The following is a 26616-nucleotide window of genomic DNA, read 5'->3' on the forward strand; positions in this document are numbered from 1 at the left end:
TGGTACAATGTAATGATCCAAACTTGATCAGGCTTTAGCTTTATCTTTGGATCCTGTTTGAGCTGAAATTTGCCCTTTTAAGATACCTTTATTAATACTATAGGATCCTTGTTCCAAGGTCTACATTCCTGTTGCTTGATGGTACAAAGTACTACAAATGGACTCAGTTTTTGATGTGTAATTGTGTGTTATGTGCTGATATGATATGCCATAAATTTGGGAAATTCATTACTGGTAGCCAAAGAAGAAACAGGGTTTATGTTTATTTGCTATGTCTAATTGAAGAAAATACTGAGACCATTTCTGCTTTATGTTGAGAGCAAATGTATCAAAGGGGCACATCAGCGTGGGGAAACAGAACTGAGGACCAGATTTCTGACTCTCATAAAGAACTGAATACAGTGGAAGAAGCAAGTGTTGGCATGTGGGATGTAAAACAGCAGAACAGCAGCAGCCTGTAATTTAAATGAAATGAAAATAGAGGTGTAAAACTGATAAGATGGCACTATTGAAATAAAAGCAAGAATCAACACCTACGATGGCAACCCAAAACACTGTGCTTTGAGTGCTTATTTGTGTAGATACAGATCTGTACTAGTTTAAAAAAAAGCGTTGATTATTAAAATGACTAGAATTACAGCTTCTTGAAGAAGCTGTCTCACTGTTGCCTTTTGTCCTATGTAATAAGATGTAGATGACAAAGAATTTTTTTAATGCCAAATTCTTTTCAGTGCATATTTCTCTATTCCCTATGGGTTTGTGGCCAGTATTGTAGTAACACTTGTAGTTGGGTTTCTCATGCCAATGTTACTTTGGCTCAAGCTCCCTGAGTAGGATATCTTTATTAAATCTCCTTGTATCTAAGATCAGAATGCAGCAGTAAGCCTGTTTATCACAAACTGAGGTTTAATTAGTACATAGAGAAAATAAAAACTAAAAGTAGTACAATTATATCTGTCTTCTGAGTACAACCATGCAGGGTAGAATACATTGTGTAATTAGTCCTTACCCAAGGCAAGTCTTGTACTTACTGACCTTATAGGCACCTGAACGAGTTCTATAGAGTCAAGTACCTCCCTCTCTGCAGGCTTTCGCTGTGAGGCTGCCCACAACCTGTACCAAAAAAAAGCACTTCCATAGCCTCTCTCTTTAGTACAAGTCCTGCAGAATTCCTGGATTCCAATCTGGATGATTCTAATGCTAAATGCCTAGCATTTCAGTGTGATGCTATTTTTAATCCATACATAGGTGACAATATTTCTCAATTACATTACCCTGGTGCAAGTTCTTATTTTGTTTGTTTTCTGTTTGCTTTTGTAACTGGTATGCATGTATTTTTAAAAATATACATATATATGTGTGTGTGTGTATGTATGTCAAGGAATTTTATATATTTCATCTATAAAATATGGAGTTCCTTGATCTTTTTTCATTTTTCTTCCAGTTAATATGCCTTATCTCAAAGGATTCAGCTGAACATAAGACTGATGCTTACAATGTCATATACTGTAGTTAGAAAGTGGCCATCTTTGTATAAAACCAACCCAAACATCTGTGTAAGATTACCTTCCCTTGTGATAAACCAGGACCATGTTTGCTAAATGAACCACCAAAGCTGGGTTGCTCATGAAAAATGTTTAAATCCAAGGAAAGAGTTAGTCACTGACTGTGTAATAGCCTGTCGTGGTTTAACCCCAGCTGGCAACTAAGCACCATGCAGCTGCTCCCCCCTCCCAGTGGGGTGGGGAGGAGGAAAAAAAGTAAAACTCGTGGGTTGAGATAAGAGCAGTTTAATAAATAAAGTAAAATAAAATATAATACTAACAATAATAATAATAATAATATAATAATAATTGTAATGAAAAGGAATATAACAAAAAAAAGAGAGAAATAAAACCCAAGAGAAAAGACAAGTGATGCACAATGCAATTGCTCACCACTCGCTGACCGATGCCCGAGCAGCGATCCACCCCTCCCGGCCAACTCCCCCCAGTTTATATACTGGGCATGATGTTCCATGGTATGGAATACCCCTTTGGCTAGTTCGGGTCAGCTGTCCCGGTGTCGTGGTTTAACCCCAGTCAGCAACTCAGCACCACGCAGCCGTTTCCCCCTCCCCTCCCAGTGGGGTGAGGAGGAGGAAAGCAAAGGAAAAAAAAGTAAAACTCGTGGGTTGAGATAAGAGCAGTTTAATAACTAAAGTAAAATATAATACTAACAATAGCAATAATGAAATATAATAATAATAGTAATGAAAAGGAATGCAACAAAAAAAAAAGGAAGGGGGGGGGAAGGAAAAAAACCAGTGATGCACAATGCAATTGCTCACCACCCGCTGACTGATGCCCAGTTAGTTCCCGAGCCGCGATCCACACCGCCCGGCCAACTCCCCCCTGTTTATATACTGGGCATGACGTTCCATGGTATGGAATACCCCTTTGGCTAGTTCAGGTCAGCTGCCCTGGTCATGCTCCCTCCCAGCTTCTTGCACACCTGCTTGCTGGCAGAGCACGGGAGACTGAAAAGTCCTTGGCTTAAGATAAGCGCTACTTAGCAACAACTAAAACATCAGTGTGTTATATCAACATAATTCTCACACTAAATCCAAAACACAGCACTGTACCAGCTACTAAGAAGAGAGTTAACTCTGTCCCAGCCAAAACCAGAACACTCTCTGAATGATAATGTACAGCAAGGTGGTGAATCCAGTCTTTTCCTATATTAGCTCAGCAGTACTCCTAGGGATCACAGCTTAAACTTTGTCTTCTGTCACAATAGTAAACAGAAAGAATTGTATATCCATGTAGAATTTATCACTTATGAGTAGTTACTGTTCAGGTAAAACTAACTATAAATCAGGAACTTAATGCTACAGTTCAAGTTTGACAGCTAGTGACAACTTACTAAAAATCATACTGAAGCTAAGAAAAGTTTTCAGTTGATCCATAAATTAGCATTAAGTTTGCAATTAGTCTAGTTGTGAAATATAGCTATTAGCTATCATATCTAATAACTTGCTACAGTTACTAGCTATACTGCAATAGCTAATAAAGATATTATTTGCATACAGAGCTATAAATTAATCTAAAAATACATATCTATCTTACTAGCTACTTCTCAAAAATAGTCCCAATAATAGAGCCCTAAACTTTTGGCAAAACCCTATTAGTCTACTCAAGATGATATTCCCATTAATCCTAAAAGCACCCTTTAGATTGGTGACTTAAAAGGTGTAGGTTTGCCAGCCCTAGTAATGCAGCCTAGCAAGCATTAACCTTGAGTGCTTTTCCATTCAGGCACAGGGTTGGGCTCACTATAGTAGACTGAGCTAAAATTTTGCGGTTTGCCCTTTTGGATCTGGGATTTGTGAAGACAGAATCAACTTGAGTCTTTTTATGTCTTCCAGCACAAGTATTCCCTGCATCATGCATTTCTATTTTTTTAAATTTCAGGTAGTCTTCCTCTAGTGGTTTTCTGAATATTATATTGTACTCAAGATACTCTCCCAAGGAAGGAAAAAAAAAAAAGAAATCAGTGCTAAGATTGATGTGGTAATATACTACATAGGAATGAGCTTTGAACACATTTGTTGAAGGCTTCACCAGACTTGTTTGACAGAGAAGAGATTTTCCACTCTTGATTGGATTTTGTCTTTCAGCTATTGGCTGTCTGAAGTATTTTTGTTGATTCTTTTGGCAAAAACCCATTGTTCTTCATCCCCCTCTCCAGTCATTATACCTGCTAAGTTTGCTTCAAATTCTTTGTATATTCTTTAGCTGCTTCTGAATATGTATATTAATCTATTTTAGTGGTTTGGTAATCTACTCACTGTGGAATGGGGGAATGATATCTGGCTGAATGAGCGGTTTGCAAGATACATGAAATTCTTATCTGTTGATGCTGCATATCCTGAGTTGCAAGTGGTCGGTATGACAGATTTTTTTTAATCTCTTGAATTGTTAAATTCAAGATGCTTTTCTTGAACTAAATCTATAAATATTGCTTTTGAAATTTTTCCCAGAGTGATTATTTGTTAGATACCTGCTTTGCAGCAATGGGAAGAGACTATGAACTCACCACGTCCAATATCTTCAAGGGCAGGTTAAGGAAATGTTTGATACTGATTCTTATGACAATGTGAGTTTGTTTCATATATAAAGACTTAATTTTTCAGTTATTGGTCATTTGTTTGACTACTAGAAATGACAATGACACTGGCTTAGATAGAGACAATGTGAAAAGGAAATTTGTCATGAAAATAGTGTTAAAAAGTTAGGATTAAAATAAATTAAATCAAGATTTTTTTTCCGACTGGAGATGTTAAACATTCACAACTTACACTGTCCCACTGTCAGCCAGGACCATTCAGGATCACTGAAGGAAAAAAAAAGAAGCTGGTGGGTATGGATTTTCCACCCCAAGATTCCTACTTATGCTAAAATATCGTAATTAAATCCTCTCATACAATGATCTAAATAACTAAAATTCATTCATCGTTTAATCTTTTTTCTGTGTAATAGAAATAGAAAAAAAACTCCCGTGAGGAGGAAGGGGCTTCAAGTTTTGATTTCAGATATTCTAGAATATAATTTTCTTCTTTCAGACTCCTACATGTGTTCATTTATCTTGTTACCCATAATGCTATGATATGCACCACCAAATTATTCTGAATTGTTTTAATCTTTATGTTAAGGGAACTAAAAAAATAGCCAGTTGTAAAATAGGTGCTATACCTTATTGAACTTACATGGCTATATAGCTGAAGTCTTTTCACGGTACCTTAATGAAGAACATTATTTTTTACTAGTCTGATGCCATGTGTCTGTAAATATGAAGAAAATAGTTACCATAAAAATGCTTTTGAATTTAGATCTGTTGCTGCAGATAGAATAATGGCCATGCTTTCTTAAATTCAGTAAAGTTGGTTTATAGTCACATTTCCATGTTGCCTGATCAATGCTATACTACTCCCTTAGCCTGCTTCCATCCTCCCCTAGTCCTTGGATTAAGCAAAGCAAAGCAAATTGTTCATCCATGCATGAGTCAGTCTGGTATCTCTTGGCTGGCTGTCTTGCAACCACAGAGCTTCATCACACAAAACCTTATTTTTTGAGATTCATCATGAGTGCTTTTGCTCTGTGAAACAAACAATGATCATGAGACAATGTTTGGCTTTGATCTCAATTCCTATTTATTCAACATTTGAATGGTTATTAAAATTCTCCATTAGTTTTATCAGCTTTGCATTGTTCTCCAACATAGCTCTAGCTATTTCAGAGAAACTGGGATTTACATGCTGATCTGGCTATGTCCATCTCTGTGTGTATGGGGCTTGTAATCTGCATATGCTGAGGAACTTTCTGATTGAGGAGGTGTTTCAGAATGGGATAATTCATTACTCAAAGAAACACAGCTATAAAAATATAAAGAACAAGGACCTCTGGAACAGCTTAGCTAATGTAAATTCCCATCTGCTATTTTAATTAGTATATCATACAGTAGTAAACATGAGTTTGGGGATAAACTAATTTTCTAGACAGATAGCAAGCCCAAAGCCTAAGTCCAGTTTAAAACCTGTGTATGTTTTTGTTTGTTTGTTTGTTTTAAATATAGATGGTACACAAATTCTCTTTTTGAAAGCAGATTTCACCTCATGACATATTGTTGCAGTTTGTGTCAACATAAAGCTGGTCAGAAGGTAGTCTTTATAAACAGATTTGATGATGTCTCAAAGACATATTTCTTGATGTCTCAAAGACATTAAAAGGTAAAAAAAATTGAGAGGCAGGTTGGCTCAGACATCTGACAGAGGGGCGTTCCAGAATGGAAAGTCATATTGGCTGCAACTACTTCCTACTGAAATCAGCACCTTGGAGGGTTAGGCTATAAGCATGGAGTTGAGACAATGAATAGATCCACTTTAATGTGTATCTGATAGTATGAACTGAAATATTAAGAGCAAAAATCTTCATTAAATAGATACAGCAGAGCTGGTATGAATATCCTATAGACTAGTAGAGTGGTAATAATCTCAGCAGAAGTTTTAATTCAGTGGGAACCATTGTGGTACACCAGGCAGTGGATGATTCCCATTTTGGAGAAAATAGCAGTTGATGCAAGTAGTTGCTTTAATACTGTTCATCCTTTGAATTTATTATATCATTCTGCTAGAAAAAATATCAAAGCATGGAGTGGAAACAAGGAAACTGCCATAGTCTAGCTCTTAGGTCAAAACCTACAAATAACATCTCTGGGATAATAATTTAGTTTGATAGAATGAAGCTCATGTAAGACCTTCATGGATAACAGAAAGACGCTGGGCCATAATGGGTTAATCAAAGCTAATATAGTTGCAACCATTTTAACTCATCTGACATGCCTGAGACATCTTGAGTATATCTCCACTGGCTTAATTGAAGTTTCCGTAGTGGGTGCCCAAATTTGCTGGATTACACATATAATAATGTGGACCTATTTATTTTCACAAAAAGGTAGGCAATTTCACAGTGAAAACCCATTTTCTTTTTCAATAGCCTAATCAGTAAGAGGAAATCCATCAATATATTTTGTTTGTGGATGAAGTAACCTAATAATAATAACATCTCCTTTCGGGTAACTTTTTTCTTTTGCGGTTTATCCACAAAGGGTAATGTCCTCTCTTCCCTTTTGGCTTGGTATTCTCTTAACTGCCCCAGCGCTAGAATTGCATCACCAACTGCTGTCCCCTGGGCACCTGTTGCAGATGAGTGATTTAGATGAAGGTATTATTTTGAGGTTTGAATGAACTGTGAGTGTATAGCAAGTTAAAGTAACATTGCCATAACCTTGCCCTATTACAGGCCCTATTACAGTGAGTTTCTGCAGAGGAAAAAGGGACACTGCACCTGACAGTGCTTTATGAATCTTTATAAATGAGAACTAATTAGTGTTTGGTGTTGGACTACTGCATTTACAAGGACACTTCTGGTTTATCTGGGGAAATATTTGCTACAGATTGCCTAGTTTCTTCTAGGGAAGAGAGATAGAAGTACAGGTCAGGAATGTGTATCGATAATAACTGATCAGGTAGTCTATTGATGGATTTTGACAGTTTAAGCTCTTATTATGAACTCAAAACTAATGTAATTACCCATTTCACTGTACATAAACAGAAACGTGCCTGTTGCCGCTTTGCCTGTAATGCAGCAAATGACAGAAATGAGCATTTCGAGAGAGGAAAAAGTATCACTGAAAACAGAGATTGAGCCAGGTATGTTTGCAGAGTAACACTGGGTACAACTGACTTAACAGAAGCTGACAATTTATTTACTTTCTCTTAAGTAGGCATATCCCTTTGTGGTGATGGTCTTGAGGAACTGTTAATTATGGATGCTTCTTGAGTATTAGTACCCTCAGAATCAAGAAAAATTACTAGTGCCAGAATATAGTAGATAATTTGACACTTGAGGAGCATTTTGGCTATCAAACCTTCATTTTTTAAAAGACACTTAAATTGTATCTGGGTGCAAGATGTTCAATTTTGAAGTCAGTGTTGATTCCTGTATGAAATCTAGCAGTACAGTTCCTGCTGACTCATGGCAATCAAGATGGTTTGTTGCATTTGAAGAACAGAGTTCTTAATAAATTCTATTCTACAGAAGAATGAGAGTGGGGAGAAGGGAATACTTGATTTAAAATACTAACAAAGACTGTTAAAGGTTCTTGGACTAATTGAGTAATCAGTAGATATAACCAAACATTGTTCTGTGGATATAGAATACTTATGGCATTAATTGCTTAGTGAGAATGTTCAATTTAAAAGTTTTACTCCTGTTCAGGAAGGTTGTAGCTGTAGCATTTAAACTTTGAAGTGTAAAGTATTTCTTGGTGAGAGGTGGGGAGGGACTGCTTCCCTACCTATTAGTGAGTGATAGAATTCATGTTTTATATAGCAGTTTATTCAAATGGGTATCTTAACGTACTTGTTTGATATCTGTACTTGTTTGATATTAAAACTGCCAATAGGGATTTGTCATTTTGCCAACTGTAAAGGGCAATCTTCTGTTTCTGTTGACTCAATATCCATTTTCTCATAACAAGGCAACTAAATGGTAGTGTCACACAGCACTCTTTATTGATTAGAATGGGGGGGGGGGGGAATCCCTAAAAGCAACTCAAGATGATAATCTTGCAGCTTGAAACTCAGAGTTGAAACCAGTCAAAGCTCTGTTAAAGCTCGTGTAGAGATCATTGGGAAAACTACCATGGAATTTAAATGTTTGGAAAAAAACTTCTATAACAAAATTGTCTTCCTTAGTACATATCCATAAATTCTTGAAACAGTCTTCAGCTGCTCTAAAAGTAGAAGTTCATCAAGTTGGGGGCAGATTTTAGCACAGAACAGTGTCCTTATACATGTCCTTATATACTATTCTTAGATTACAAAGGGTTTATTGGACATTTAAGATATACTAAGTGTTTGCTGTATTCACTAGTACATTGATCCTGTAAGTGTCTTGCAGTCAAGAAAAGCTGGCCTCAACTTTTTATAAATCCCTATTGTGTTTGGGCTAGTTCCATAGTTTTTTTTCTTTCTCTTTTCCAGTAGCATCCAATATGTGCTGTCTCTTGAGGAGGAGCTGAAACAATAGTAGAGTAGATAATTCATGTCACCTCATAACAACAAAGCTAATACTTTCTATGAGATGTAATTCTCTAAGATAATGCCTGTCATGATGTTGCTAATGAAAAGACTATTTAGTTTTATCTGTAGCCTCACCCTGGCAGTTGAATTTCATAACTATCTATCAGATGGTAGATCAGGAACAAACAATGTAGCCTTCAAGCAAAGTAGGTCTCTTTTTTTTAAATGTCTTCAGCACTATGAAGGCTCATTCTCTTCTGCAAGCCAGAAAGTTCTAAATAGTTAGGTCTGGACAATTGTCTTTAAGTCTGTGGACTAAAAGTATACTTTCTTGCTGTTGGGATTTAAGCATCTGATTCTAGAAAGTTCTGAAGTTGACAAAAATGAAGCTTAACAGGCTTGTTTTTTCTCTTGTTTTTCCCGGGTTGAGGTTGTAACCTGGATTCTCATTCAGAACAAATCAGGTCTGAAGGCAATTAATCATATCTTAGCATTTGAAGGAAGAAAGGCACGACAGATGTAACTGGCCTAGTTGGTTGTAATTTAGATGTCTAACATGCTATATTTTCTTGTAACTTGTAATTTCTTAGTTCAACTTTCTTGCTTGTTGTAGTTTTGTAATTGAATTGTGGCACGTGTTCAGTCCAGTTGCTTATCTGATGAACTGTTCACAAGTCAGTGAAATATAAAGACCTTTATATCAAAACTCCAATTCATAATTGGGCATTAGTTATATCATGCATTTTATAGGCTTTTGATATACTTCTACACTTTTTAATTAAGGATTGAATTCTAGTCCAGTCTTGAGCAAAGTCAGAATATACCTGAAGCTTTCTAGAGATATTGTTCATATTTGTGGGGTTTTTTCCACACTAATTTACAGGAATTAAATGCAAAAAACCTTATCTAATTCCTTTACTTTCCTTGTGTTGATTATTACATCAGAGCAATACCATTACCAAGTTGGTGAGGCATAGTAGAGGCCTTTAAGAAACCTGTTTTGTTTTAGCAGGTTTTTAAGTGGCAATAAAAGATCCATACAAGAGAGCTGACTTACATATTGAGCACTGAAACCAAACTGTTCTGAAAACAAGTATGTTTAAATAATCATATTGTATCAAGTCATAGCATATTTCTAGCATTTTTATTGCTTTTGTGGGTCACTACCTTTCTGAATGAGTCTTCCCGTCAGGTCTGTCAGTGTTTCCAGACTTAATTAGTATCAGCATGCATATCAAAAACTTTATTTTTCTTAACCCAGTAATAGCTTTGGTTTAGAGAGCAGTGTGGTGAGTTATCACTCTGAAGCCACAGCTGTGGAATAGTGCTGCCTGTAAAGAAAGTGAACTGGAACTTGAAATGCGTATGGTCTTGTGTAAAATAAGTGTTAAAAAATCTTCTCCAAATATTGTTAATTTACAGTCTTATTCTGTCCACATTGTAGGTTACCCTTTCCATTCCTGAAAGTTGACATTTAATGAAATTCATGAGATGATGGTTAGCTCACTTGTCTTTTGGCTCTGTACCAAGCCAATATGATGAGTTATTTTAATGTTAAATGCCACAGCTGTCCTACATGCAGGTTGAGACCCTGTTATGGGTTGCCCTCACTTATGTTATGGATAAAACCAGTAGCTATGATATATACAGTGTGTGTTGCAGATAATATTCTGAGTAAGATGCTGAATAGACAGCTATCTTATGAGATATTGAAGGTTCAAGATGATAAATAGATTATATTGCTTGGTTCTTGTTTTAATAACTGATTCTGATTTTTTTTCAAATATGGCTATAGTATTTAACTGTGGGTGCTATCTGTAGACAGTTCCTTTGTGGCTGTCAATAAAATCATCAGATATATCAACTTTGTCTTGTGTTCAAAATTATCTTCCTATTTCCCATGTCTGCTGTAGCTTGAGTAGATGTCCCTGATTGAAACAATTCTGAAATGGAACTAATAATCTCTTCTAAGTCTGGAAGCTGTCTACCTTGAAAAATAAGGCTGAGGACCCAACTGCTGGTCCTGTGCTTGTTGCCGATAGGCTGCTATTGTATCTTTTTGAGAGATGCGCAACAGACATCAAGTCTTGATGGTAACCAAATTAAACCATATTTCAGTGTGATACTTAAACAGGGGTATCTGTTATATTGATGTAAGAGTAAAAATATTCAGTGTGCCTGTTAGAGTTGGGCATGTGGGAGATTAGTTACATGCTGCAGAATAGTTTTATCCCAGTTCTTTGGCATCAAATTAAAAATGCAGTTTATTCTTTAGCCTCTTATCATGGGCACCTAGATCAGCATAGCAATTGCAGTTTCTGAAGAATAAAATATTTATTCTCAAGCTTGATAAAGCATAATAAATACTGTCCATCTTATTTTCAGTGACTCAAACTTTATATACAAGTCAATTGTGTTAATGTGCAGCGTAAGGATTACGTAATCTGTAGTATAGTTTTCAGTTCTGGTACTGCAGAAGTGCAGTATGTCTTTCTGATGACTTTTTGGGTGCTCTTTGTCTATTACCTTTATTCCTTCTTCTGTTTTAATTTTCCCAGTTCTTCCATGGTGGGAGTTGGGGATTACCTTCATGTAAAAGTAGTTAGAATGCTTAAAACAATTTTTTTATGCTCTTGAGCATTTCACTCTTCACTGGCATGCTTACTGCTTCCTAGTACTGTGGAAGTCAATGCAGTTTGTTAAACTGCTAGGGTCCTATTTTGGATAATTTGTTTGGGTATAGAGGAAGCTTCCAAAAACCTTCTTGGTATTACTTTGGTAGCCCTTTCTGGTTGCTTTAAATATGGGGAGGTGTAGTGGGTTGACCTTGGCTGACTGCCAGATGTCCACCCAGCTGTTCTCTCACTCCTCAGCAGGACAGGGGAAGAAAATAAGATGGAAAAGCTTGTGGGTCGAGATAAGGACAGGGAGATCGCTTACCAATTACAGTCACAGGCAAAACAGACTCAACTGGGGGAAAATTAATTTATTGCCAATTAAAAAATAGAGCGAGATGGTAAGAAACAAAGACAAAACTAAAAATGCCTTCCCATGCTCCCTTCTTCCCAGGCTCAACTTCACTCCTTTATTCCAGACTCTTCTACCTCTTCCCTCTATTCTGAGTGATGCAGGGGGAATGGAAGGTTGCAGTCAGTTCATAACAGTTCCTCTCTGCTGTTCCTTCCTCCTCACACTTTTTCCCTGCTCCAGTATGGGTCCCTCCCACAGGATACAGTCTTTCATGAACTGCTCCAGCTGTATTGGTTTATGTAAGGAAAGCCACTGTCAGTTCTGAAAGTCTAGTTATTACAGTGGTTATGACTTTTTCAGAAGAAGTCTCACAGAGTCACTGTGGCTTTAATACTTTGGGGTCAGAGTAGCATTGTTCTTCCTGTTTGTAGGACCTTTCTGTGTATAGGTTGAACAGCTGTCATGCTGTGGCTTGTGGCTTCCAATCATCAGTGACCTTGCTGTTCCCCCTCTGTCTGTTTTAAAGATGCATCTTATTTTCAGACTGAGTGAAGTAAACCTTCCCAAATTTACAATGCAACACTTGTATTTGTGCTTTTTTTTCCAGGCACTTCTCGTACTAGGATTATGTTGGTCCTTATTCTAGCAGAATTATGATCATAGAATGGTTTGGGTTGGAAGGGACCTTTAAAGGTCATCTAGTCCAACCCCCTGCAATGAGCAGGGACATCTTCAACTAGATCAGGTTGCTCAGAGCCTTGTCCAGCCTGACCTTGAATGTTTCCAGGGATGGGGCATCTACCACCTCTCTGGGCAACCTGTTCCAGTGTTTCATCACCCTCATCATAAAAAAATTTCTTCCTTATATCTAGTCTGAATCTACCCTCTATTAGTTTAAAACTGTTGCCCCTTGTCCTATCACAACAGGCCCTACTAAAAAGTCTCTCTCCAGCTTTCTTATAAGACCCCTTTAAGTATTGAAAGGCTGCAGTAAGGTCTCCCCGGAGCCTTCTCTTCTCCAGGCTAAACAACCCCAACTCTCTCAGCCTTTCCTCATAGGAGAGGTGTTCCAGCCCTCTGATCATCTTTGGCCCTCCTCTGGACCTGCTCCAACAGGTCCATGTCTTTCCTGTACTGAGGGCTCCAGAGCTAGATGCAGTTGTCGTGGACGAGTGATTTAGGATCCTTAAAGAATCTGTGAAAGTGCAACTTAATAGAGTTTGATGGCAAGGTTCACTCTATTACTTACTACATGGGAGAAACATACAAAGGAAAATCGAGTTAGAATCAATTTAGAATGATTTGCACAGAGATCGGAGATGCAAAAAGGTAAGGGAGACCCTCCCGTTGAGTCATGAGGTACAGAATGGACCCCCTTGCTTTCTAAACTCCTGATGGAGCTTAGGTGCGGCTATAGCCAAACTTAGTCTCAGACCTGGCCAACGGTTTATGGCTAAGAGATTCAAAGGGTAAGGAAAACCTCCCGTTGAGTCACGAGGTTCAGAACGGTCCCCCTTGCTTTCTAAACGCCTTCTCAGAGAGGAGTCTAGGTGTGGCTGGATCCAAACTTAGTCCCAGACTTGGTCAACGGTTTATGGCTAAAAGGGAATTATATGCACACAATCAATCCTTTATATCACTTAGTTAGGATTTCAAAGTTTAGCATGCTATTAATCACTTACCGATCCGTCCAGGTGTCCGGTGTTAGTTCGCTCCAAAGTTCGAGCCCTCGGTTTCCCAAAACAGACTCTCAGGCATCGAGTCTTATAGAAATAAATAATTTAATAGAGTGATACAGCAGCAGGGTCAGCTCGAGCTGGGTGCCCCCAAAGGGGAGGGGGCAGGGAGGAGAAGGAGAGGAAAGAAGGAAGGAAAAAGGAACCACGGAAGAGCCTGAACAAAGAAATCCCTGGGCAATTGAACCACGGAAGAGCCCGAACAAAGAAATCCCTGGGCAATTATACCCTTACAGACTATTCACCCGCCCCTCGCGCATTCTTCACACTCTCTCTGCGCATCTTCCACACACCCTTTGGTCCAATAGTGATTCTGGCCTGACACCTTCTGACTCCCTTATTGGATTCCTTCACTGTCTCCAGACAGGCCGTTTGTTGTCTTGTCGAGTTGCAGGTGCTGTTGACGGTTGTAGCCTTGAAGCCTCCTTATCTTCTGATTTACGCTGGCTCTGGAGGCCCCTGTTTTGACTAAGTAAGTACACGTTCAGTAAATCTAAGTGAAAATTTACAGCTTGCGACCCAAGATTTCAGCAAATCTAGCTACTCATGCTAGGTAAGTAAAGCTAAGCAAACAGCATACTAAATCACACAACATTATAACTCTAAGTGATTCATTCTATTTAAAACTTACTTATTTAAGCTAAACGACTAATATCTCTTAACATTGAGAGGCGTCCCTGCTCAAGGGGAGAGTTGCCTGGCGTGCAGTCCAGTTGCCGTCCAGGGAGAACTCAAATTGGGCTCATCCAACAATCTGTCGCTGGTAAAAGATCTCGTTGCTGGAGATCACCGCCATGCAGCCACGCTGCCTAGCAGGGAGAGCTCAAAGGCGGCTCACTTAGGCTGTCATATTTATGGGATAAAGTGGTTGGCTCGTAGTCAAATTGCATACAATGGGAGAGGTATGCACGAGACTCCTTGTACCCACAACTTTCACTGTGTTGCTCTGCTCCTTTGTGGGTTTCCTAGAGGAGTTCTTGGCCCAGCTACAGCTCAGGCCTTTACTTCCTTTGGAGCCTGTACCAAACTGCTGCTGGTTGGTTAAGGGGGGTCGAGTGCATCCGTCACAGCACCTCCCAGGATCGATATGATGTTCCCTTTAAGAGAAAAAGGTGCCCTGACTAACAGTGTGGATTGCATTCCTGAGGTAAATACCTTTGAGTCGGGGCTAGTGAAGGCAGGGTTGTAAATACCTTATTGAATAGCCAATTCTCTCAAATATTGCCCCCGCCCCCCCCCCCCCCCCCCCCATCTATATGCTTCCGTGTCACCATTCTGTCATTCCAATCAAATGGGTTTTCCATTTGCCCGAGTCCTTTTTAATCGTTGCGTCACCATTGAATGTTGGGAAACTGCTCCCAGACGCACCACTTCTTGGGGCTCAGTTGTACACTCTCCCTACTTGGTCCCACACTCGCAGTAACCACTGTCCCATTTTCTCCCTGGAGTTCTGCCGATTATGAGTCTGCCACATTCTGCAGCTCAGCCTGAATGTAGTCCCGCGCTGATATTGTATGCTGTGGTGCCCCAGGGGGTCCTTTTGCTTTATTAATAACCAAGGGGCGCACAGGGATTGCTCTACTTGTTTTCATCCTTGGACCCTCCAGTCCATTCCTCAGCAGAGGAATCCCAGCTGCTGCTGTCCTCGTAATCACTGGGGTAACTGACTGCTCGATCCCTATGCCCCATTGCCCAGTGTGGGCACTGTGACCCTTCCTCACTGTGTGTACTTAGATTTCCAGCATGTCCCCCTGTACCTGGGCTTCCAACCTATCCAAGCACCACTGGGTCTCCAAACTTTCGAGTTGCACTTGCCATTCCTTGTTTTTCTTTCGTTCATTTTCTAGGGTTTCCCACAGTTGCTGTAGGCAAGTTAACAATAACCAGATACTACAGAATATATTTATCAAAATCATTGCAAGAGATGCAGGTCTGGGTCTTCTGAAACATATTTTGAGTAGCTCTGGTCATGGGAAATCTCCATATTCATATTTTACAAAATGCATCACCATCTGGGCATTTTGGACTAAATCGTTAGAATACAGTTTTAAAAGTTTTTCAAAAGGTAGTCCCTTGTTACGGTCATGTAGGAAAAAGACACAGTGGTATCTGCAGGCTGTGGAGAGGGGATGCTTCAGTTGTGGACGTTTGCTGGTCTTGGAGAAACATGGGCCCTAGGGAACCAGTCACTTGAGTAAACACTTAGAAATGTTTCCTTGGCGTAGGGGTCTGCTGAAAAAAAAACAAGAAAGCTGTTCAGCGTCCATCTTCACATCTAGTCGAAGAGCATGTGTCTTCTCTGGTTTATTTCTGTCACGTTGTCAAATATACCATGCACGATCATATTAACGGTGGTGGTCAAGGCCCCTGCAAAGAGTACTTCTCCTCTCAGGTTTCCTGTTTTAATCGGGAATAGTGATCAGAACATTCTTTGTCTGGAGACAGGTCAATGGTGAACAGGGTATAGCCATGGGTGAACTCTTCCCTGTCAACCAGCAGGGAATGGTCTTTCATATGGCAGCCGATTGTCTGAACGAGCTGCATGTATAATCTCACACAGCAGCCATTCTCGAAATCAGGCTGCAGCAGTTTTGTTTGCGTTTGTTCACCATCCACAGAGGGCCACAAAATTTATATCATAATGTTTAAAGTTGTAAAGGTTCTTCACATAATTGCCACTAAAAGTGTCATTATCTACAAATTCAATCGCAACAAGCTTGGGTACCTGGCCAGAAACAAATTTTCCTGGTTGCTGACATGACTGCTGGACGGTATGCTGAACACTTTCATGCCCACCCGGTCCACCAGCTATTTAGTGTTGGCCACAAGTAATGCCTCAGCATGCCCCAAAGGCACTCCAGGCACCACCCGCACCTTCTTCATAAACAGCTCTGGCTTATCAGTTGGTCCCCCAGCATAACGTCCAGCTGGCTGAAAATAGAGGCCAGTGGGTAATTCATGAGACCCACGGCCTCACCAGCTCTGAGGTTTGACCTTTCAGCTTTTACGGTCTTGCAGCCAAGTTACAGCAGAGTGTTGTTCAGATCTATGTAATCTTTCCCACTCCCAGCTATGAAAAAGTCCAGAGGTGCAGACTCTGCAATAGCCAAAAGTGGAGGTGCCTCAGTAAACAGGCTTTTCTCAATGCTGGTCTGTGTCAGGGACACTTCAAACAAATCCAGCTCAAATTTGGTACGTTCTTCTGAGCAGCCATGAATGGAAACCATCCGTTTTAAAATATATTTCTTTTTCTAGCGGTAACACAGGACCTCTTTCTCTGGGATTTCTGTTTCTTTTGCACGGTTTGGCCCGGCTTGTTCTTTTTCTTCTTCCTGTCCTGGTCAGACTGTTGTCTGGTGCCACACTTCCTTTGTCTTTTACAGGGGTGGGGCGGACCTTCCCTCTGGGGGCGTGACATGGCTCTCTTTCTTTTAAGGCTTTTTCTTTGAATATAAGCAAGTCCCGAGCCCTCCTCATTTGACAGCATTTCCAACTTGTCCACAACAACCTTGGAAACGTAGCCAAACACGTTTTTTGCAATATCTTGAGCAGTGCTTTTAATGTGTGGCGTAACAATTTCCAAACACCTTTTCAAAAGTGGGACGGCCTTTCTAAACAGGCTACAGACTATACCTCCAACGCCCACACCATACATCACAAGAATACATTGAAAACTACGGAGACCGTTGCCAGCCTGGGCTCTGTAATAATTCACGTACAAGGACGGGTCCCCATAATTTTTTACCACTACCATTTTGGTGTGCTTTCTTAAAATAGGCTTCTGGGGCTGAAGATGCAGCTTGACAATCACCTTCCCAAAGGAAAATGAGACGTGCTTGTTCTGGTCAGTCTTTATTTCAGTGCTGTTCATGTCTATGTGCTGGCAGTTTACCAGCAAGTAGTGTGGCTTATATGTCACCATAATGATCTCATCGTTATTACTGCCAGTCGGAACACAGCGCAATAAAGGAAGTGCAAAGTCCCTGACAAGCTGGTGCTCTACAAGGTGTCCTGGTCTTGGCTGGGACAGAGTTAAGTCTCTTCTTAGTAGCTGGTACAGTGCTGTGTTTTGGATTTAGTGTGAGAATACTGTTGATAACACTCTGATGTTTTAGTTGCTGCTAAGTAGCGCTTATCTTAAGCCAAGGACTTTTCAGTTTCCCACGCTCTGCCAGCAAGCAGGTGTGCAAGAAGCTGGGAGGGGGCAGGGCCGGGACAGCTGACCCGAACTAGCCAAAGGGGTATTCCATACCATGGAATGTCATGCCCAGTATATAAACAGGGGGGGGAGTTGGCTGGGAGGCGGAGAAAATTAACTCTGTCCCAGCCGAAACCAGGACAAAGGTCCATGTAGAGGTAGAGTGAGTTAAACCCTCCAGTGATGTCCACCACAGAGGGAAATTTCTTAGCAGCAGCCCCCAGAGAAGTCCCCAAAATATGTGCTAGATCCCCAGTTGTAGAAAAAAGTATAAGGCTTCTCATCCATTTTGAGCTTTCTTTTCCTTATGATGGGGTCATAGACCAGGCCCACTGCTGGAGAGTCGACAGCTGAAGCTTTGTTGTGGGGGTTAATAAGATGGTTCATGTGTTCCACTAACATGGGGAGGGATGGAGAATAGCCTTTCCGCAAAGTATACCGCCATGTCTTGCGCTGCAGCGCTATTTCAAAGATGGTGTCTTCATTGATGTTATTCCAGCTGTGTGTATTTCCAACACCCCACCTCCCACTTCCCAGAGAGCTCCAGGAGTCTCACCAGATGTATGGTGAAGTTCAAGCTGTTGTTTTGTGGGAAGATTTTGGTGCTAGCATTGCTGGGCAGCGTGATGTGGAAACCTCCGTCTGCCGTTCTTCTTTTTCCTCCTGTGTGAGGGACTGAAAGAGTTAATGTCTGTCAATGTCTCAAACATTGTAGAGGTCTGCATAAGGAAGAGGGCCATTGGCGGGAAGTTGGCTGGCATGGACACAGGGGGTGTGCCGGAGGGTATGCAGTCCTGTGTTCTGGCAGAACCAGCCTGGTAACCCACCACATATGGCCAGAGGCCACACAAAGCTTATCTGAGGAGGGGGCTTGTAGCTCCTTGGAAAGTCCCTAAGACCACCACCCCAATGGGCCGCACATGCTCAGTAGGTGAAGAACCCTCTGGAACACTACCATGTATGTTGAGAACTGTCTAGAATGAACCCATATAAGTCTTCAAGAGGCGTGACTGTGGACGGAGATTTAGACTATAAAAGACACAACTGCAAAGAGCCGGGCGCGCGCCCATCACCGGAGGATTGCCACGCTCGTCGCCGACATCGCGGGATCCAAGGGTGGTGACTTATCTGTTTTCTTTCCCCCCCCTCTTTCTTTTCTTTTTTTCCTTATTCCTCTCTTTTCTCTCTTCTTGTGAACGTTTTGCTGCAACCCACGCTGCCCACTGTTATGCCTTCCGCAGTTTGGATTGTTCGAATAAAGCGTTCAAAGTGATCGTTTGGTGTCGTTTCACCTTAATTTAGCCCGGGGGAATCCCAGAACCTCTACGGCCCTCTGGTCTGTCCGGTCCGGGTCGTAACAAATTTGGCGTAGTCGGCAGGATTCCCTCATTGGTGCTAAAGCGATCACTGGGACTAGGCTTTTACCAAAGCCCCTCTCTGAGAGGAGTCATACACCAGGGGAGACAGTCCTCTGAGGACTAGTACGGGATCTGGTCCCTATAATTGTACACTCATAATGGCCTCCCTGGGAGGACCGATTGTAGATTGTACCCCTCTCCTGGAGAGGTTAGAGGGCTATAGCGCCCGACCTTCTCTCTCTGGTATGACTTGGGCCCACAATAATTGGCACGATCCACAAGCGGTAGCCGACAGAATTTCCACCTTGGCTAAAGAACGAAAACTGAAACAAGGAAAGGGGAAGGCAGTAGTTTGTGCGGTTTTAGGAGCAGCTCTGGTGGCAGCACAACGGAATAAACACATGGCCCAACACGTGGAAGGGGAGACAATAAAATCCCTTCAAGATCTGGTGGGGGCTCTGCAGGAGCAATTAGGAAATGAGACAAGACATCTCTCTGATCAGCTTACCGCCGAGCGGGTGACTAACCAACGGCTGCACACCGCTTTGACGGAAGCTTTGGAGCGGGAGCGAATATTGCGGGAACAATTAGATGAAATCCGCTCCCCAATTGTTGTAGAAAATTCGGATGCCGATTCTGACGAGGGGAAAAATCCAAAACCGTTATACCCTCTTAAAGATCTAGACCGTATAAAAGAAATATTTTCCCTCGGGGAGGGAGCTGTAATGCGACCTTTAATTAAAACTGAGACTGTGGATGGTGGTCAAGGAGGACCCCAACAAGTTACCACTCGTATCATTCCCTATTCTCCCACTGATTTGGGTAAAATTCAGGAGAAATATTCCCGGGGCCCCGAGAAACTGAAACTGAGTATGTGTGGAGAGTGTCTCTTACCGGGGGTGACCGTATCTTGCTGAGTGAGGACGAGGCGAGAGGATATTGGGGTCCGGGAGTTTTTCTAACCACAAATGACAATAGAGAACCCTGGTCCCTGACCCAAAGAGTGGCATACTGGGCGGGTGGATTGGATCCCATGGAAAGGGGAGACCCCTTCTCGATTAAAACGCCTACGGCGGGGCACATTTTAGAAAGTGTACAGAAAACTGCGTGCCTCCAGTTGATGCATGACCGGTTATTGGTTCCGCAGCAGCCCTCTCCCATGCAATATGTGGCAGACCCCGACAGGTTGCATCCCCTTATAAGAGGATTACCTGATGCTTTGAAATTATATGCGGTGCAACTACAAGATCGGTTGAGGGCGCCTCGACCCCAGAGAAGGGGAGCCCCCCGGAGACGACATGGGGAGAGGTGGCACAAGAATTGATTAATTACGGGAGACGGATGGGATTTACCGGCCAGGGAGAGACAAAATCCAAGGCGGACCTTAGGAGGGTGGAAGGCAATGGGCGAATAAAAGCTGCACCCCGAAGCCGACGCGGCCCCCTGATAGTAAAAGATATGTCTTATGGACAGAAGGCATCTCAAAGGGGATTCCCAGGGAGGTGATGGATGGGTTACCCACCCCCAATCTGGAAAGTTTGGTGAAAAGCTGGGACAAAATAAAGGAATCCCCATCTCCCTCAAACCCCAAGGATTTTGTTCTCCCATCCCGGGAACCTGAAACAATAATCCCATCCGCCCCCCCCGGGAGACTGCATTGATCGATCTGAGCGTCCCGGAGTCGGGAAACCCCCTCCGCCGTCCCCAGTCGGTGAGCCGGGGGATGGCCGGTGGATCTATTTAAGGAGGCTCACAGAAAACGACAAAGGGGACTTGTTAATTACCTTTCCCCTGGGTCCCTTTAAAACTCCAGTCACCTTTTTAGTAGATACCGGAGCCCAGATGTCGGCTCTCCGGGAGGACGTGGCTAACCGCTACGGGATAGTGGCGGATAAAAAGCGAATTTGGGTTACTGATGTGTTTGGAAATTCCAGACCTCAATCGACTGCTCGAGTAAAATGCTGGTTGCCTGGGGACGAATCCCCGATAGAGGTTTTGATGATATTGGGGAGGTTGCCGACGAACATCTTGGGACTTGATTTGCTCCGAGGGCGTGCTTGGGTGGACTCGAAGGGAAAAGAGTGGGTGTTTGGTTTACCGACAGTCACGGTGCGACTGTTACAATCCGCGCCGGAATTACCCCCGTCTAAGGTTGTGAATGTTAAACCCTATCCTCTCCCTCTAGGAGCTAGAGAAGGGATTGCTCCTGTGATTTCAGACCTGAAAGAAAAGGGAATAATTATCCCTGTACATTCCCCTATAATTCTCCCGTTTGGCCTGTCCGCAAGCCAGACGGCAGATGGCGGCTAACAGTCGATTATCGGCACCTAAACGCCAATACAGGCCCCTTAACCGCCGCGGTGCCAAACATAGCAGAACTAATCGCAACCATCCAGGAACAAGCACACCCGATTTTGGCAACCATTGATGTAAAAGATATGTTCTTTATGGTTCCCCTGCAGGACTCAGACAGAGAGCGTTTTGCTTTCACATGGGAAGGTGTACAATACACATTCACTCGCCTTCCCAGGGCTATTGTCATTCACCGACTATTGCCCATTATGCTTTAGCACAGGAACTTGCCCAAATTACCCCCAGGGAAGGAGTCAAAATATATCAGTATATTGATGATGTGCTAATCGGTGGCCCTGATGTTTCCGTGGTAGGACGGACTCAGGAAGACATAATTACCCATTTGGAAAATTTAGGACTCCAGATTCCAACAGGGAAAATACAACTCCCGTCCCCTGAAGTGAAATTTCTAGGCATCTGGTGGAGGGGAGGAACAGTGTGCATTCCCTCAGAGACCTTAACTACCCTCCAGCAAGTGAAAGCACCTGGTAACAAAAGGGAGCTTCAACACGCTTTAGGCCTACTGGTATTCTGGAGAAAACATATTCCGGACTTTTCTATTATAGCTCGACCTTTATATGACCTGACGAGGAAAAGGACCTCTTGGGAGTGGACCCCTGTCCATGAGGAAGCCTTAAAACTATTGATCTTTGAGGCTGGGGTATACCAGGCTTTAGGGCCAATACACCCGACTGATCCACTCCATATTGAGCGGGGCTTTGCCATCCACGGCCTATCAATACACATGTGGCAGCGTGGACCTGAAGGACCAACTCGCCCTGTCGGGTTCTACTCGAGAAGCTTCAAAGATGCTGAAAAACGATATTCAATTTGGGAGAAGGGTCTTTTTGTAGTTAATCTAGCCCTACAGGAGGCTGAAAAAATCACAAAGCAACAACCGATTATTTTGAGAGGGCCCTTTAAGGTCCTGAAGCCAGTGCTGGCTGGGACCCCACCCCGGCGGGGTTGCACAGCGAGAAACAGTCAGGAAATGGTATGCACAATTAGATCACTATTGTCATGCACGAAGGGTAGAAGAAGGGGCACTTAAGGTACTCCAAATACAGGAGCCACCTGATAGCCAATCCAACCAGGATACCCTCCTTCCCTTATAAAACCAGCTCCTCCATTTGAACCTCATTTGAAAAATGTGTGGTTTACTGATGCGTCCTCAAAAAGGGAGGGAAAGGTGTGGAAATATCGGGCAGTAGCCTTACATGTTGATTCGGGGGAGCAGATTGTAACGGAAGGGGAGGGAAGTGCTCAGGTGGGGGAGTTGGTGGCAGTGTGGAGTGTGATTAAAAGAGAAGCTGAGAACAAAGAATCGACTTTTATTTACACAGATTCATATGCTGTATTCAAAGGATGTACCGAGTGGCTCCCCTTCTGGGAACAGAATCAATGGGAAGTTAATCGCATACCCGTGTGGCAGAGGGAAAGGTGGGAGGAAATATTAGAGGTTGCTAAGCAGGGGACTTTCTTGGTGGGATGGGTAGCCGCACACCAGAGGGGGATCACCCAGCCCATATTTGGAACAATCAGGTAGATTCGCTGACACGTTTAGCTCCAATGGCAGTGGAAGCCGAAGAAAAAGAGTGGGAGCGCCTGCTGGAGTGGTTACACGTGAGACGCGGTCATTCAGGAGTTAAAGATCTTTTCAGGGAGGCTGGTAGCAGAGGCTGGCCAGTAACTCGGGAACTGTGTAACACGATCACTTCTGCTTGCAGTCAGTGCCGCACCCGATTAGAGCGGCATCCCTTGCAAGGACCCCCTCTCCACTTACGGGACGGAAAGGGTCTCTGGGAAACTTGGCAAGTAGATTACATAGGTCCTTTCAAAAAATCAGAGGGAAAACAGTATATTTTGGTTGGGGTAGAAGTCGTCTCCGGCCTTGTTCAAGCCGAAGCAGTGGCACGAGCTACCGGGGAAAATACGGTAAAAGTGTTAAAGCGATGGTTCAGTTACCTACCCAAACCTAAATCTATCCAATCTGACAATGGCAGCCACTTCACTGCCGGGGTGGTTCAAGAATGGGCAAAGGATGAAGGAGTTCAATGGACATTTCATACCCCTTACTATCCCCAGCCTAACGGGATAGTAGAAAGAACGAATGGGTTATTAAAACATGCTCTCAAGGTGCACAGTGCTGGGTGGCCTGCACGGCTCCCGGACGCTGTGGCAAAAGTTAATAACAGGTGGGGAAAGAACGGATGTCCCAAACTCACTGCTTTCTGTCCGAAACCCCCCTCTTCACTGCCGGGAAAAAGGGAAGATGAAGACCCAGAAAAACCCCTCCATTATCCGGGACAGCCAGTTTTGGCTGATCTGCCAACTATAGGGGAAGTACCCCTCACTCTAAAAACCCCACTGAATCTTTACACATGGGTGGCTACTGACGCCCACGGGAAAGACCATCGCATTCACACCCGATGGATAATCCCGTCTTTCTAATATATGTATTACAGGTTGACAGAAGCCCATCGTGGGACTTAGGGTTTCAGTTGTTCAGCGGGTCATTCTTTGCATTGTTTGCCTGATCCTGTTAGGCCCGTTGCTGTTCTTTATTAGGGAATAGATGGTGTGGGGAAAGTTTATATTCTTACTTTGTGAATGTATAATCTTGTCTCAATCAACGGGGAATCTGAATAACCAACCCAACCTGGCATGGGAATTGATTACTGGTTTCGTCCGAATCTGGAATCGGACAGACCAAGGGTTTTGCGTGGACCTCCCTACGTCCGCGTCAGAGGGTCTCAAATTTGCCGTTATTTGGTTAAATCTCTCACGAGTGTTAAATTCAAAATTAGAAATGTTAAACCAAAAGTGTATTCAGAATACTCTCTGGAAGGAACAATGTTTGTGGGGAATTGACTACGCACCTTCTCTGGGTGGGAAGCTGACTACATACCCTCTCCGGTAGCCTATAAGTTTCCAGTTAACACGACCTGGAGGGATATGTGGAAGGCTACATGCTGGAAGCAACAGCTCTGCATAGGAACTATGAGTGCTACCCTTGCAGCCCGAGAGGGTTGGACAGCATGTCCCCAGGAAGTGCAACTCCCTTGCATGTCTGTACTGAATTCGAAGTGGTGTCCCCGGGAGGAGGAGATCCCTTGTAATCTGGTACGTTGGTGGGACCCTCCCCCTCACGGTGAACCCCTACAACATGAATATAATGTTCCGCTATCCCCAGGTTGGTGTATTCAAATTCCTCGCAGATGGGGTAGCTATGCCCACCAGAATCGTTCTCGCTATGAATACGCTTGGTCCCTTAAGCATGCTTTACTTGATCCAGACAATATAATTGATGCGCAGGAAATAGATCCCCTACCCTATAAGAACACCCCCTTAATGACCTGTTCACGGACCATTGGTTGTGAATCGTTAACATGGGACCCTATAGAAACATGGTATGTCTCAGAATTGCGAACTTTCATTCGGGATATGTGTACTTGCTGGGGTTTTCCGGTACCAGGATTTAAACGTAGAGACCCCAGGTGTAAAGGGCCCATTACCAGTCGAAAAACTGCATTAAAATGTGGAGTCACACTTACCCACGAAACCAAGTGGAACCTTGTGTGGAAAGGAGGAATCGGAGTAACTAAATCCTATGACCCATTAACGTGCTCCACTATGAGATATCCATCCCCTCAGGGCACCTTTTGGGCATGTTCGAATGGGAAAATGTACTCACACCTGCATGTACACGAAATGGCAGGTTTACGCTGTACCATCGGCGTTCCAACAATGTGCCCTTCTAAAGTGTTCAATTTCTCAGTGCCCCATCATAACAGAAGGCGCCGGGAAAGTGATGGACCCAAGACGCGACCTGAGTGGGCAGTGCATGGAGTTCAGGTGCCTGATTATTACACCTGGGGCATGACAACATCTCTGATGTTGGAGAATATATTTACCCCATATGTGACCCTTAAAAGGCACCAATTCGTTTTAGAAAATCTGACCTGGCAAGTACACGTCCTAAGCAATTGGACCCGTTATGCTTTCGGGGAAACAAATTTACAGGTTCAACAAGTGTCTAAAATGGCTTTGCAAAACAGATTAGCTTTAGATATGTTATTGTTAAAGGAGCAAGGTGTATGTGGAATGTTAAATCTCACCGATGGAGAATGCTGTCTCACCATACACAATGCAACTACCACCATAGAAGAAGCGCGAGAGAAGATGAGAGAGGTAACAGAGAAAACCGGAGAACTTTTTCAAGCGATGCAGCCCAAGGATCGGTTTAACGGCTGGGATCCGAAAACTTGGCTCACCTCTCTTGCAGGCTCACTGGGACTTACAGGTTGGGGAAAATGGCTTGTAAACATTGGTCTCATGATACTGTGTGGATTTTTATTTTTGATAATGGGCCTTGCAATAGGCAGATGTATGATCTCTCGCTTGCTATCCCCCATTACATCTATTCGTCAAGTACGGATCACAACGGTCGAAGAAGACCTTAGGGAAAGTAACTTTTGAATATTGTTATAATGTTAGGGCTGTGGGTTCCTGTTTTGCCTATTCTTGTTACTCTTACCTTGTGTTTCCTCCTTCTGCTGTCTGTGAAGTCGCCACCCTGGACAAGGATTGTATGGACAATGTTTGAGCCACGGGGTGGTGTGAGGGACTGAAAGAGTTAATGTCTGTCAATGTCTCAAACATTGTAGAGGTCTGCATAAGGAAGAGGGCCATTGGCGGGAAGTTGGCTGGCATGGACACAGGGGGTGTGCCGGAGGGTATGCAGTCCTGTGTTCTGGCAGAACCAGCCTGGTAACCCACCACATATGGCCAGAGGCCACACAAAGCTTATCTGAGGAGGGGGCTTGTAGCTCCTTGGAAAGTCCCTAAGACCACCACCCCAATGGGCCGCACATGCTCAGTAGGTGAAGAACCCTCTGGAACACTACCATGTATGTTGAGAACTGTCTAGAATGAACCCATATAAGTCTTCAAGAGGCGTGACTGTGGACGGAGATTTAGACTATAAAAGACACAACTGCAAAGAGCCGGGCGCGCGCCCATCACCGGAGGATTGCCACGCTCGTCGCCGACATCGCGGGATCCAAGGGTGGTGACTTATCTGTTTTCTTTCCCCCCCCTCTTTCTTTTCTTTTTTTCCTTATTCCTCTCTTTTCTCTCTTCTTGTGAACGTTTTGCTGCAACCCACGCTGCCCACTGTTATGCCTTCCGCAGTTTGGATTGTTCGAATAAAGCGTTCAAAGTGATCGTTTGGTGTCGTTTCACCTTAATTTAGCCCGGGGGAATCCCAGAACCTCTACGGCCCTCTGGTCTGTCCGGTCCGGGTCGTAACATCCTGCTCCACTTCCAGTCACTTGATGTCTTGGACTTGGGAGACTTCTATCCAACTGCTAAATTTCT

General features: G+C 43.0%; 2 protein-coding genes across 2 annotated transcripts in view; both read left to right on the forward strand.

Moving 5' to 3' along the window:
• Positions 1-4054: 4054 nt before the first annotated feature.
• The window catches only part of LOC127028620 (AN1-type zinc finger protein 5-like), a 30042-nt gene continuing 7480 nt past the window's right edge, over positions 4055-26616 (forward strand). Inside the window, exons 1-2 of the mRNA XM_050914340.1 lie at positions 4055-4137; positions 7152-7249. Of these exons, the coding sequence (XP_050770297.1) occupies positions 4055-4137; positions 7152-7249 (181 nt within the window). The remainder of the gene's footprint in view (positions 4138-7151; positions 7250-26616) is intronic.
• LOC127028616 (uncharacterized) lies at positions 18199-26462 on the forward strand. The gene is made up of 2 exons (XM_050914337.1): positions 18199-18646; positions 23703-26462. Exon 2 carries the CDS (start codon positions 24193-24195, stop codon positions 25714-25716), a length of 1524 nt encoding a protein of 507 aa, XP_050770294.1. The 5' UTR covers positions 18199-18646; positions 23703-24192; the 3' UTR covers positions 25717-26462.

Source organism: Gymnogyps californianus, unplaced genomic scaffold (genome assembly GCF_018139145.2).
Source record: "Gymnogyps californianus isolate 813 unplaced genomic scaffold, ASM1813914v2 HiC_scaffold_37, whole genome shotgun sequence".
In the NCBI taxonomy this organism is placed as follows: Eukaryota; Metazoa; Chordata; class Aves; order Accipitriformes; family Cathartidae; genus Gymnogyps; species Gymnogyps californianus.